At 36.4% G+C, this 13,623-nt stretch overlaps 1 protein-coding gene across 1 annotated transcript; it reads right to left on the bottom strand.

The window, feature by feature from the left end:
- Positions 1-1,253: 1,253 nt before the first annotated feature.
- LOC143533315 (tyrosine decarboxylase-like) lies at positions 1,254-4,989 on the bottom strand. Its single transcript, XM_077028139.1, has 2 exons — positions 4,712-4,989; positions 1,254-2,647 (listed from the first exon to the last, which is right to left on the bottom strand). Exons 1-2 carry the CDS (start codon positions 4,902-4,904, stop codon positions 1,383-1,385), a joined length of 1,458 nt encoding a protein of 485 aa, XP_076884254.1. The 5' UTR covers positions 4,905-4,989; the 3' UTR covers positions 1,254-1,382.
- Positions 4,990-13,623: the final 8,634 nt, after the last annotated feature.

Here is a 13,623-nt window from a genome sequence, read left to right as displayed (position 1 = left end):
AGAAAGAGGTCTTGATTTTAGCCATTTAGGGTCTCAAAGTGAGTTCTATAAAAAAATTTCTTTAATCCAAACGAATTTAAAGAAATAATTAAAAATAAATCGAGCAGCTACTTTATTTAGCGCCGGAATCAACTTCCAATGGAAAAACGGTTGAGATGACTAAAGCATTGAAGTATATCTATTGGGGGATTTAAGATGCATTTTAAAAGATGGACTTGTAACGATATCATTTGTGACTGATTTATGATAAACTTCTAAAACTTTAACAATTAATGTGTTTTTTTACATATAGTATTTATAACTTGAAATTAACAACAAACATTTTGTGATCAATTGGTAATTATTTTCTTGCATATAGTTTGTAAATATGCACCCCTATACAAAAATAAAATAGTGAACAAAATTTCACATTAGATAACAAAATATCCAAATTTGATAACAAGTATTAGAATATCTTAAATTTGGGAATAACATAAAATTCTTGTTAAAATTCGATCCTTTGCCCATGTCACACTCTTACGATTTGACCATATATGTCTTCACCTTATCTCTTTTGTCATTCGAACGCTTCTTGTGGTCTAATTTGTAGTTTGTATCTACTAAGTTAAACCACGTTCATAATCTAACGTTGAAAGTAATTTTGAGAAATCGTTCCACTAATTTCATGTTCCCAAATTAAACTATGCATTATCAAATTTCACACTTACACACAATAAATACCAATAACAATAATAATAATAACTACAAGGCAAATTGAATTTTAATGATCTCATATATATGTAGTTGGCCGATAATAATCTCACATGAGAATATTTTTGCCACTATTCCCACATTTTACACTATTTTTTCTCATTGGACATGCGTTAAAAAATCAAACTTAACTCCGTTAAGTTATATTCGAATTTCAAACTTATGTTTTAGGGTTTTTGATCGTAAGAAGGATACAAATCAATTGATATAAAACTTAATTCGAAACAATGGTCCAAATGATGAAACCATGCTTCAACAAGTTTTTAAACATTCAATTAATCAAGCGATCGTCGTTTTGAGCACTACAAATCCTAAAATAAATGTTCACATCATAACATACTTGTCATGAGCTGAATGGTTTCTACTTATTCATTCAACTCATTGAACATTCTTATACATACACTCAAACCATAACATAAAAAGTTGTTTTGGAAATATATCACACACTTTATTAGTTTATTAATCAATTTCTATATAGTGAACATTACAAATCACAAGCATGCTATATAAACATACTAAGGCTTACACCATATTCTTTCTTATCTGATCCCAACCAATCATATATATAATTAACAAGATGTAATATAGTTTATAATTTAATGAACTTATGATTTTATTAATTTACAACACACTTACTTAGCTAGCAGAACATCCAACTGCTCTTGCACCAAATCCCACAGCATACTTACATGCCTGTCTTCAATAAGAGTTGCACCTATAGCAACTCTAATCACATAAACCCCTTCGATCACCGCATGTGTCATGTAAACACGCTCGGTCCTGTTCAACGATTCCAACAACTCCTTGTTCAACCGGTTCATATGATCTTTATCACAACTTTGGTTACTCATAGATGGTGAAATTCTAAAACACACAGTAGCGAAGTTCCTAGGAACCACAACTTCAAATCTTTCGTCTGTAGACAAAAGTCGTTCAAAACGTTTAGCCATTTTCACTTGTTTTCTTATGAACTCTCTTAGCCCAGACGCTCCATGAGTTTTCATCACCATCCATAATTTCAAAGCTTTAAACCGTCGACTAAGCGATATCTGCCAGTCTTTGTAGTCCACAACTTGTTTAGACTCACTTGGTTTGTTTTTCAAATATTCAAGATTGGTAGAGAGCGCTTTTGTAAGATCGGTTCGATCTTTAACCCAAAGACAACAGCAATCTAAAGTGGTCAAGAACCATTTATGAGGATTGAAACTGAATGAAGTTGCACCTTCTACACCATCAAGAAAGTGACGAAACTCGGGGCATATGCATGCACTTCCTGCATAAGCAGCATCCACATGAACCCACATATTGAACCGGTTTGCAACCTCACACAATTTCCCCAACGGATCCGTTGCTGTTGTTTGTGTTGTTCCAACTGTGAGACATACATATAATGGAACCAAACCTGATCTAACATCGGATTCAATCGCCACTAACAATGCATGCGATGATAGTTCATAATTCATGGACTTCGTTGTCACGACTGCACGAACATATTCTGGATTAATCCCAACTACTCGACATGCTTTTCTAAGCGAAAAATGCGTTTGATCCGAACAATAAACAACTAGCTTTTCTAACATGTCTCCGAACTTGGTCTTGTTAATCCTGCTTAACATTTTCTCTCTAGCAGCAATCAATGTGCACACAAAGCTCTCGCATGTACTCCCGTGTATCACACCGCCTCCATCAGTTGAAAACCAGAATGATTTGGGAAGTTGAAGAAGCTTCAAAACCCATTCCAGTACAACCATCTCTAACTCGGTGGCCGCAGGAGAAGCCCACCAGTTAAAGCCTACAGTGTTAAACCCTGTAATAAGCATTTCACCAAGAAAGTTACCAATGCTTGCATTGGATTGGAAGTAAGCAAAAAAGCCAGGACTTTGCCAATGAGTTATGCCTGGAATGATAATCGGCTATGAAATCGACAACCAGATGGGCTTGTTTCCTGAACTCATCAGGGTCTAAAGGGTTCAGGTTCAGCTTGTTGGTTGTTTCAACATTGATACTACCCATAGTTATTAGATGAGAAGGTTTAATGTAATTTTGCTTATGCTTTACTTGATATATATATAGAAGATATGCTTTAATTTATTGATATAAACTAATAGATTTATAGATAATTAAAACTTAAAAGGCGTCATGTGAATTTGGTTAAGTGGTTAGTTGGTCTGATCTCTTCAGGGGAGACATAGGTTTGATTCTCACTTAGGATATTTTCATGGTCATCTGTGTGAATGAACGAATAAGAGCTCTAATCCCGGGTTCGGACCCGACAAAGGGCGAGGGTGTATGGATTCCAACTGGTTCCCGAGCATCAAGGGGGTATGGTGTCAAGATGGTCGAGGAGTGGACCTTGGACATAGGCTCGAAAAAAAATAGGTTACACGTGAGATCCTTTGACGCTCGAAATAACAAAAAGGTAATTAAGAGACATACGGGAACTCAAATAACTAATTATTAACAAATAACACGTGTGACTTGTGGCATTCTAACCCATGTTAAGATACCAATTGCTGATATAATATATATGATTTGTGATTTTGTGGGAGTCACAAAATTATTTGCTGAGACGATAAAAATATGTAAGAGCAACTATAATGGGCTACAAAACTCAATGTTTGAATCCATGTGGCAAGTGTCAAACTTTTTGGTCACAAATCTCCTTGTTGTGGAGGTAAAATATGCCTTCAAAGTGTGCAGGAAGTTTGTAGAAGCAAACCAGGAAAAACCTAATGACGTGGTCATTTCTCTCACGTACACAAATATATGTAACATATATATACAACCTTAATATTTTTTAATGGGTTTGTAGAGGTTTGTTGTTGTGGAAGAATTAAGGCTTTTAAAAAAGTTTGGAATATGATGTGACAGTTTTTATGTGTTTAGTGTTGTAGATGCTCTAAGCTGAGACTTATTGGATCCCACTCTTTATTATTTATTTAAACGGTTATATAGATTAGTGGTACACCCAATCATCTTCATTTTACTCTTAAGAGAAAACTCATCATAGATGGAAAAACTTCTTGCACAACTTGGAACCTCCTCTTCTTTTGGCAAAGATGAAACTTGAACAATTGAACCCACCCACGACCTACCTTTTTTAAAATAAGTTTTTCGGTGTCTCACCTCAACCACTTGAGTTGGGGATCATTGTCTCCCTTAGCCAACAAAAGATGGAATAGTCGAATAGATTAGTATGGGTAAGTTACTATACAAGAGTTGATTATCATACGTTACATCGCAACACTTCTGAGCGTCAATTTCAATTTTGCGCGATGGTAGTTTTCATCTTCGTCGTTTTCTTCACGTTCCACTTTCAAAGCCTCATAATTCTATTAAAAAGAAATACGCTTTGTTCCTATTGCAAATTTACAATTGTAATATTAGTTATTACCCACAATTGAAATTAACACACAAAACTTACTCGGTTAGGGATGCCAATTAGTTAGGACGAAAACGAAATTGAATAAATTTACAACTTTGTCACTGCGTGTTTTTTGAAATCAACGGAGTATTTAGTCGCATACCTATTGCACGATACATATTATTGTATTTTATCTAGATTTGTATATCCATTTTTATATAAACTACAAATATAACGTGTTTCCCGTGTGCTTCAACGAATAACAAACTAAAGAGAAAACTCAATTAAAATACAACTTGTTCGATTGATTAATTTTCAGTGGAAGTAAAAACATATTTAATTGTTATATAAGAAAAGAAGTTTAGCTAGACAGTGAAAGGAAATTTTTTTTCTAGTGAACTCATAACTTTCACGTTATTGCAACTTTGCAATTGAAAGAGTAAACTCGGAAAATAAAGTCGTAATAATGTTAGCTAGATAAAATAAGGGGAAAATTTCTAAAATAATCCAAAATATAAATGTTAATTAAACGTGGCTTGTGTGCGTTGTGTTACAACAGATTTTAGTTTAATGTTAAACTTTGCCAATGAGTTATGCCTGGAATGATATGCTTCTGCACATCTTGCAATGGTGGTGATTTGGGCATAGTTTCTGTGAGAAAACCCGGTTTGACTTGGCTACAAACAAGATAATCGGCTATGAAATCGATCACCAAATGGGCTCGTTTCCTGAACTCATCAGGGTCTAAAGGGTTCAGTTTGCTGGTTGTTTCAACATTGATGCTATCCATAATTATTTGATAAGAAGGTTTAATGTAATTGTGCTTATGCTTTATTTGAGATATATGTAGAAGATATGTTTTAATTTATTGATATAAACTAATAGCTAATTAAGAGGCGTGTAGGAACTCCAATACTTCATTTATTTAATACAAAGACTCGCTGCTTAATACAACTCACCATAACAAACATTTACAAACTATAACATCGGCTCTAACTCATATTTAAAAATTTCAAAGAAAACCCCAATTTTCTTAAACAACAACTTTCACAAACTACCACATCATCTACTTCTACAAATAATTTATATTTATTTAAATTACTTTTCAATATATTTTGTATGGGTAAAGTTAAAATACAAAGGACAATAAAAATGATAAGGGTAAGAAGGAATTCAGTCCATTAATCATAGATTTGAATGACTGAGATTAATTTAATAAATAAAAATTGATAGATGCATTAAGGTAATAACTCATCTTTGTTGATTTTCTCTCTCCACATGCAAGGCACATACCAATTCCCCTCATCATTTTAAAATGTCCATAACTTTTTCATACGACGTTATTTTTTTTTTTTAAAAGTCACCATAAAAATAAGAGTTTTTTATCTTTAATATGAGTATCATATTGTTATATAAAAATAAAAAAAAATTAATGGGTTTTTAATTGTGTTTTTTGTTGTTCATTGTGTCATTGTGTAATATGTTGTTTCCATTGTGTTTTACGTTTCAAGTCATTGTGTTATACGTATTCACCATTGTGTCTTACGTTTTAGGTCATTGTGTTATACGTATTTACCATTGTGTTTTACGTTTCAAGTTATTGTGTAACATGTATTAATCATTGTGTTTTATGTATTAGATAATTTGTGTTATTTTATCATTATTTTTACATATTATTATTACACAATGGTGTTATTAGTATTTTAAAAAAACATAATGATGAGTTGAAAGACACAATGACGAAAAAACACAATGATGAAAAAAGACACAATGATAAGCGAAAAGACACAATGGTGTGCGAAAAGACACAATGGTGTGCGAAAAGACACAATAACGAAAAGAGACACAATGATAAGCGAAAAGACACAATGGTGTGCGAAAAGACACAATGACGAAAAAATACACAATTATAAGCAAAAAGACACAATGACGAAAAAAGACACAATGATAAGCGAAAAGACACAATGGTGTGCGAAAAGACACAATGATGCGCGAAAAGACACAATGACGTGATTTTTGTTTTAAATTTTATATAACAAAAATCATACTTATATTAAAGATAAAAAAACGTTTGTTATTATGATTATTTTTTTTTTAAAATATCATACGAAAAAGTTATAAACGTTCTAAAATGATGAGGGGTATTAACATGTGTCTTGCATGTAGAGAGAGAATATGTGTACAATTACCTTTATACCTTTTTTTCCTTTGCTTCCCACCATTCTCATTTTTATTACCCTTTGTAGAATAACTTGACCATATTTTGTATATATAATAAAAATATAATTTTAAAATTACTTTTAAAATATATGTTTTAGTAATTTATGTAATCTATATATTTATATATTATGTAATTTTATTTTTAGTAGTGTAATGTGTGTTTTTTTAATTAATGATATTTTATTTAATATATAAATTTACTTCAAAGCCTAGAAGCAATAGGTAATTGATTTTACTTAATATCATTTCTTGGAAGAAGAATTTTTGGTCCAAAAGGTTAAAAATACGGTTTGGTCTTGAAGGGAGTGAAAAATCTCCATGTCCAGATAGATTTTCGATGGATTTTTCGGGGAAAAAAAGATGTTATGTTGCACGATGTGATGGCATTTGTTAAAGAGTTTTATGTTAGAAGTAGAATTTGATCTGATCGTAACTCATCTTTTCTTACTTTGATTCTGAATGTGGAAAGACCGTTGTTTATTAATGATTGTCATCCTGTTGTTAGCTTAATCATCGGTTAAGTTATGCCAAAGTGTTAGTGAATCAGCTGGCTAAGGTGGTGGACTCGGTTGTTAGTCTCGAACAATCGACTTTCATTAAAGGAAGGCAAATTATGGATGGTCCATTGAGGTAGTGAACTGGTGCATATTATCAAAATAGATTTTGAGAAAATATATGACTCTTTAAGCAAAGAATATTTGGAGAAAATGATGGTTTTGGTAGCAGATGGATCAAGGCTTGTTTGAATGTTCCTTAAGTGAGTGGGAGTCCTATTCGTGAGTTTCAGCTTCAAAGGGGTCTTTAACTCATTTTTCATGTGCTTGTGTATGAAAATATGGCTGTTCTCTTTCTCATGATGAAGCTATTTTGATGGGAAATTGAACTTCGGAGGATATCAAAGCTATATATAGTTCGAGATACTAGATTATTTATTATCTGGCTTCAGGTATGAAAATTAATTTTCATAAGTCAAGTCTTTTTGGAGTGGAGATTCACAAATATGAGGTACATTAACTTGCGGATTTTGTGTGATATAAGGCGGTTAGCCTTCCGTTTTCTTTTCATTTTTGTATTATGATGGTGGGGAAGAATATGACACATGTTAACGGGTTGGACATTATTATTGCGAGATTTGAAAATAGGCTATTGACTTGTCTTGAACACTGATTATATTTGGATAAAGTTATTATCCAAATAATAACTATAAGTGATTACTTCAAATAATATAGTGAATTAAATATGCATTATTAAATAATGTATAGTGATTATTAATGGTTACCAAAGAATATTTTACTCTTTAAACGTTTTATTATTACTTTAAGTGAGTGTATTAAATGTTTTATTATATGAATCAAAACTTGTAAAACTTTTAAAATAAAATAAAAAATATTAACATGCACTTCCCAAATGTATTATATGGGATAGATATATGTGATGGGGTTTTTCTTAGAAGGTACTAGTGTGGACAGTGGAAGTGTGGAATCAAATAGTGAAAATATGCGGTTGTTCTTCATTCCAAGATATTATTCCTTTGTATTCAACTAGGAGGGTGGTGGGAAATGGTGATTTTACCTGGTTTTGAAAATGAACGGTGGTTTAGAGATTGGCTTCTTAGACAAAATTTCCTCGTCTGTTCAGGGTTGAGAATGAGAAGAAATGTGTACTTAATGGTCGTTTTTAGAATGGAGTGCGAGTTTCATCTTGGCGTTGTCCGGTTTAAGGAGGGGTGGAGGAATCCAAATTCAATGAATTTAATGATCTATGTCACCTGGTTGAACATGTTACTCTTAACACAAATTTTAATACTTGGATTTGGGAGGAGGACATGGATACTTATTTTACGATTAAACAATCATAATCGTAGTATCGTGACAAGATTCAAATCAAAAGTATCGTGACATTTAAACCTCTTCCGAGGTTAACTTTCTGAGAAGTATCGTGACAAGATTCAAATCAAAATCAACAATCATAATCGTAGATCTAACACAGCTCTTGGCAAACAAATTCTAGGTTGCCGTCAATAAACCTAAACTCTCCACACTTGCTTACAGAAGCTTGCCGTCGTGTTGCTGCACCACCGCCGTCAGCCGTCAACCGTCAACCCAGCGCCACCCTCCCTCTCTCACGATTTCAGCACCACAGCTAGATCAGCTTCAACATCAACACCCGATCAAGGTTTTGGGTCTGCCCACCAGGTGTTCGATAAAATGTCTCAATTAGTTAATCGGGTTTTTTGGGTTTACGGAGGGGAGAGCAACTGTCGGTTTCTCTCCTTTCACCTCTTAGTTCGGGTTTTTACTCCCAAACTCAGCTCGAGTTTGTTTGTTGACCTTTCGTCGTGTGGGGTTATGACTAGGGCTTGGATTGTCAACGGAGCCCCATCGGGGGAGGTGGGCACGAGCTATTGGCCGTGCCCGTTTAGAGGATTCCATTGTTGCCCGGATGGATTGGTTGGGTCCAAGGGGATCCAAAGGTTAAGGGCACATATAAAGCGGTTACACCTATATTCGGATGACAAAAAATGCACTATGCGGGATGCGGTATCCGGGGATTGTGAGCTTTTTGTTGCGTTGGCAGATGCTCTAAAGGTTGCCAAACTATGGTTGTGCGGTGAGTGCATGTCTTTACAGGCCCTCAATCGGCACTGTCACCATGTAGACAAAGTTATCAAGTTCAAAGGTGATACGGGAGGGGTGGAAGACTTCCTTGTCGGGATCCCTAAGCCACAACTTGCGATAGATGTAGTTTCTTTGGGTGAGATAGTTTTGGACGCGACCCTCCTTGACCGTATTTTCACACTTCCGGTAAATACAGTTAAAAGCATTCCTCCTAGCTGTCGCATGGCATTTGCCCATGCCTTATCTGCTTCATTGTGCAAGGTGGTGTCTAGGCCAGAATCCATTGAAGCGTGGGTTAAACTTTTGATATTACCCCGTTGCACATTACAAGTTGTCAAGCCTTCCAACCGACAGGAGCGTAGGTCGGGGAATAGGAAGTCCTTACAATGCCATTCTATTCGGCAGGCCCTAGCAAGTTGGGGCGATGGAAGCGGATGTGTTGATCTTATCCAATCGCTCTTTAACCAACCGATGGATATGGGCTCAAGAGCCGATGAGGGCTCCTTCGGGGGTGATCATTCGAGGGAGGGCCTCAATGCTAAGCATTGTATTCGAAAAGTTGCCGATGGGCACTTCACGGCCGCAGTTAAAGTTTTGTGCTCTTCGGGTGTTGCTCCTCTTGGTGACGCTACTATGAAAGCGTTGCTTGATAAGCATCCCATCTTGCCCCCGCCCGCCTTGCCTGATGCCTTACTCTCGGTGGCCCCTTTGGTTGTGGACGTTGAAAGTGTCCTAGGGTGTATTAAATCGTTTCCTAAAGGGACTTCCTGTGGTAGAGATGGGCTTAGGGCCCAACATATTTTGGATGCCCTATGTGGGGAAGGATCCGCGATTGCCGTGGGGTTGCTTAAGGCTATCACTGAGGTGGTTAACTTGTGGTTAGGGGGGAGATGCCCTGTTTCTTTGGCGGAGTTTGCGGCTTCGACCCCTCTAACACCACTGCTTAAGCCCGACAATGAGGTTAGGCCTATTGCCGTTGGCGCGATTTGGAGAAGACTTGTATCCAAAGTGGCTATGAGGGGTGTTGGGAAAGAGATGGCAAAATACCTTGGTGATTTTCAATTCGGGGTGGGGATTCCGAGTGGAGCGGAGGCGGTGCTTCATAGCGCGAATAGATTTCTTAATATGTTCCACTCGGATGGGTCGTTGGCTTTGCTTACAGTAGATTTTTCTAATGCCTTCAACCTGGTGGATAGGACCACACTCCTACGGGAAGTTCGTGCCAAATGCCAATCTATTTCCCTATGGGTTAATTTTCTTTACGGGCAGCCGGCTAGGCTATATGTAGGGAACGATTGTATCCGGTTCAACAAGGCGATCCTTTAGGACCCCTTCTCTTTGCATTAGCTTTACACCCCCTCATTCATCAAGTACGAGATGGTTGCAAGTTACTTTTCCATGCATGGTACTTAGATGATGGCACGATTATAGGAGACGCCACTAAAGTGGCTAAAGCCTTGGATATAATTAAATCTAAGGGGCCAAGTTTGGGGCTTGAGCTTAATATTAAAAAGACAGAAGTATACTGGCCGTCGTGCAATGGGGTAAAGGAAAAAGCAGGTTTATTTCCTATCGGGATTGGGAGACCGGAGCTAGGGGTAAAACTCCTTGGAGGTGCGGTTAGCCGGGATGCTGGGTTTATCAGTAGTTTGGCCATTACCAGAGCTTCAAGAGCCGTGGAACTAATGAGATGTCTTACTCATCTGCGTGACCCTCAATGTGAGCTTCTCTTGCTTCGCTCATGTATGGGGGTGGCTAAATTGTTGTTCGCACTCCGAACATGTCATCCTATGTTTGTTAAGGAAGCTGTCTCTGTTTTTGACAAAGGGCTTCGAGCGGCGATTGAGGATATTGTGGTGTGTGGGGGTCCGTTTTTTGGGGATTTTCAATGGAGACTAGCCTCTCTCCCTATCCATTTAAGTGGTTTAGGGTTATATTCAGTTGAGGATGTTTCCACCTATGCTTTCGTCGCCTCGAGAGCACAATCTTGGAAGTTACAGGACCACATTTTGCGTGATTGTGGTGGTGATAGGTTAGATACCGATTTTGGGTGTGTGATGGATTATTTGCACAACTCTATTCCCGATTTTGATCTTGGCGGGTTCGCTAATAAGGACACCGCCCCCCCTAAAGCCCAAAATGCTTTGGCGAGTGCCCTTTATAGTAAAACCGTCCAAAGTTTGGGAGAAAAGTTTGGCATGTCCTCTCGTCAAAGAGCGGTATTAGAATGTCTTCAGGCTTCTCATGCTCAAGACTTTTTGACTGTCACCCCAATCGAAGGGTTAGGCCAACACATGTCAGCAGTGGAGTACCGAGCCATTCTTAAATATCGTTTAATGATCCCCCCTGTTCCCAGTTGATGAGCCATGCCCGGTCTGCCGTAAGGTTTGTTTAGATAATTTTGGTGAACACGCGGTTCATTGCAAAGAACTCCCCGGGTTTAAATATAGACATGATTTGGTCAGGGATGTCCTTTGTGATGTGTTAAAACGGGCGGGAATCTCGGCAAGAAAAGAGGCTCCTGTGAATTTCTTGTCGGATCCGCGTGAAGGAAGGTCTACTCTCCGACCAGCGGACATTCTTGTGTTTGGGTGGGCGGGGGGAAAGCATGCTTGTGTGGACCTTACTGGGGTGTCACCTCTTGTCGGGCTTAGGGACACCGGATTTGTTGCTAGGCATGTCGTGCTAAAGGCAGAAGCAGGAAAAATTGCTAAGCACGAGAAGGCGTGTGTGGAGAATCAACACGCCTTCATTCCTTTTGCTTTTGACACATTTGGGTCTCTTTCCCCCGATGCTGCTACGTTTCTAAAAAGAGTTCAGCGGGTCGTGCACAGTAACTCATCGACGCCGAAGAACGATAACTTTATTTTTAGTAGGATCGGTTTTGCTATTCAAAAGGGGGTGGCGGCGCAGCTTGTTGCCCGCTTACTTGCCTCTTTATTGTAATTAGATCCTTTTATTTTTAATATAACCTCTTCGTAGGAAAACAAGATAGGAACTATATTGACCGATAATCCAACATGTTCTTCCGGAAAGTGTGCGCGTGACTTCAACTAGATGGAGCTGGTTTGTTTCTAGGAAAGTAAAGAATTTGACACGGGTAATTCTTTTGCATCAAATCCCTATGAAAACTAATCTAAGTAACAATGGAATCAATATCCCATTGATCCTCTTGTTGGTTTGCTCAAGTGGTATTGACGCAATTAATCGCATTCTTAGTGAGCGTGAGGTGGCGACTAGGACTTGGAGGGTTGTGGCTTCTTAGCTTGAGATGATTTTCCTTATTTCATTATTGGCTACAGATTCGGTTTTTCTAGATGGACACACAAAGCCTTAAAAAATAACGCAAGTTGGTTTTGGAAACAATTATTCTGACTACATGGTGGGTTCTTCGGAGATACTGAAACTATTGTGTGTTTGACACGTGAACAAAGAGTCATGGTTTTAACTTTTATGAGATTTTCACTTATTCCTATTTATGGTTCTCTAGTAGGTTTTCTAAGGTTAGATCAAGTTTGTTGATTGGTTAAAAAAGAAACCGGTGTCATAATTTATGTGTTTCTTCCCCAGTGCTTCTTGTCAGTGTGTGTTTGATATAAATTTAGTTTAGTTGTTGGGTTTTTTTTAAGAATGAATCACGATGCGTGATCGTTTTGAATAAATGGGAGTCAATTAGCAAGGATACGTTAAGGTTGCATAATTATACAATGCGTGATTATTTTTGTAAGCGTTATCTTTAAGTTTGTTGCTATTCTCTATCCATGACTTTATGCGTTATATTGTAGGATATTACAAAAAAAAAAAAAAAAAAACCCAACAACTTATACATAAAGGCATGATTATTTTTGTAAGCATTATCTTTATGTTTGTAAGCGTCATCTTTATCTTTGCCCGCTAACTCATCAATTTTGAGCTCATATCTTTATAAGATCCTACCAAACAATTTACGTATTGAAGTTATATTTTGTATATTTCCTTGAGAACTTGCTTAGTTTTAAAATCATTTAGGTTAAAGACTAGATTATTTATATTAATTCATTGCTTTAACAGATAACCAGCTAATACTCGTCAGCACCCTCCTACAATTAGCAAGGGCTTCATTACAAGTTTCTATAGAATGGTGCTGACGAGTATTAGTTTGTGACAAAAATTAATTTTTAAATTTTAATATAGTTGACGTTTTTTTTACTTTTTTAAATTTAACTACATATAATTAGCAAATTTCGACGTTGCATGTTATCCTCCATTTCTTTCTTTATGCAAAAAAAAATCGGTGAGACTCATTTGAAGATTTAGTGACCCAATTTGAGAAAAATTGTTTAAGTTATCAAATTAGAATACTCTTAAATTTTAATATAATTAGCATTTGTGATAAAATTAATTTTTAAATTTTAATATAATTAACGTTTTTTTACTTTTTTAAATTTAACTACATATATCGTAAATTCCGACCCTCGCATCTTATCCTCCATTTCTTTCTTGATGCACAAAAAATCAGTGAGACTCGATTTGAAGATTTAGTGACTCGATTTAGAAAAGTTTAAGTTACCTAATTAGAATAATTTTAAAACTTTGTTATTATTCAATAACATTTTCCCATTCTAATAAGCAATGCATCATAAGAAAATCGCACTCTTAAATTGCCATGATACAATACATATTACAACCAAC

The sequence above is a fragment of the Bidens hawaiensis genome, unplaced genomic scaffold (assembly GCF_021521415.1).
Source record: "Bidens hawaiensis isolate Kalapana, Puna unplaced genomic scaffold, B.hawaiensis_p1.1 tig00009662_1, whole genome shotgun sequence".
Taxonomy (NCBI): domain Eukaryota; kingdom Viridiplantae; phylum Streptophyta; class Magnoliopsida; order Asterales; family Asteraceae; genus Bidens; species Bidens hawaiensis.
This window is presented reverse-complemented; position numbering and strand designations above follow the sequence as displayed.

Bases quoted from the DNA above. Each gene is read 5' to 3' on its own strand.
- LOC143533315 (XM_077028139.1), bottom strand. From the start codon at position 4,904: ATGGATAGCATCAATGTTGAAACAACCAGCAAACTGAACCCTTTAGAC. The intron at 2,648-4,711 runs GCATAACTCATT...TTATCATTCCAG, and splicing joins GCAGAAGCATATCATTCCAG to GCATAACTCATTGGCAAAGT.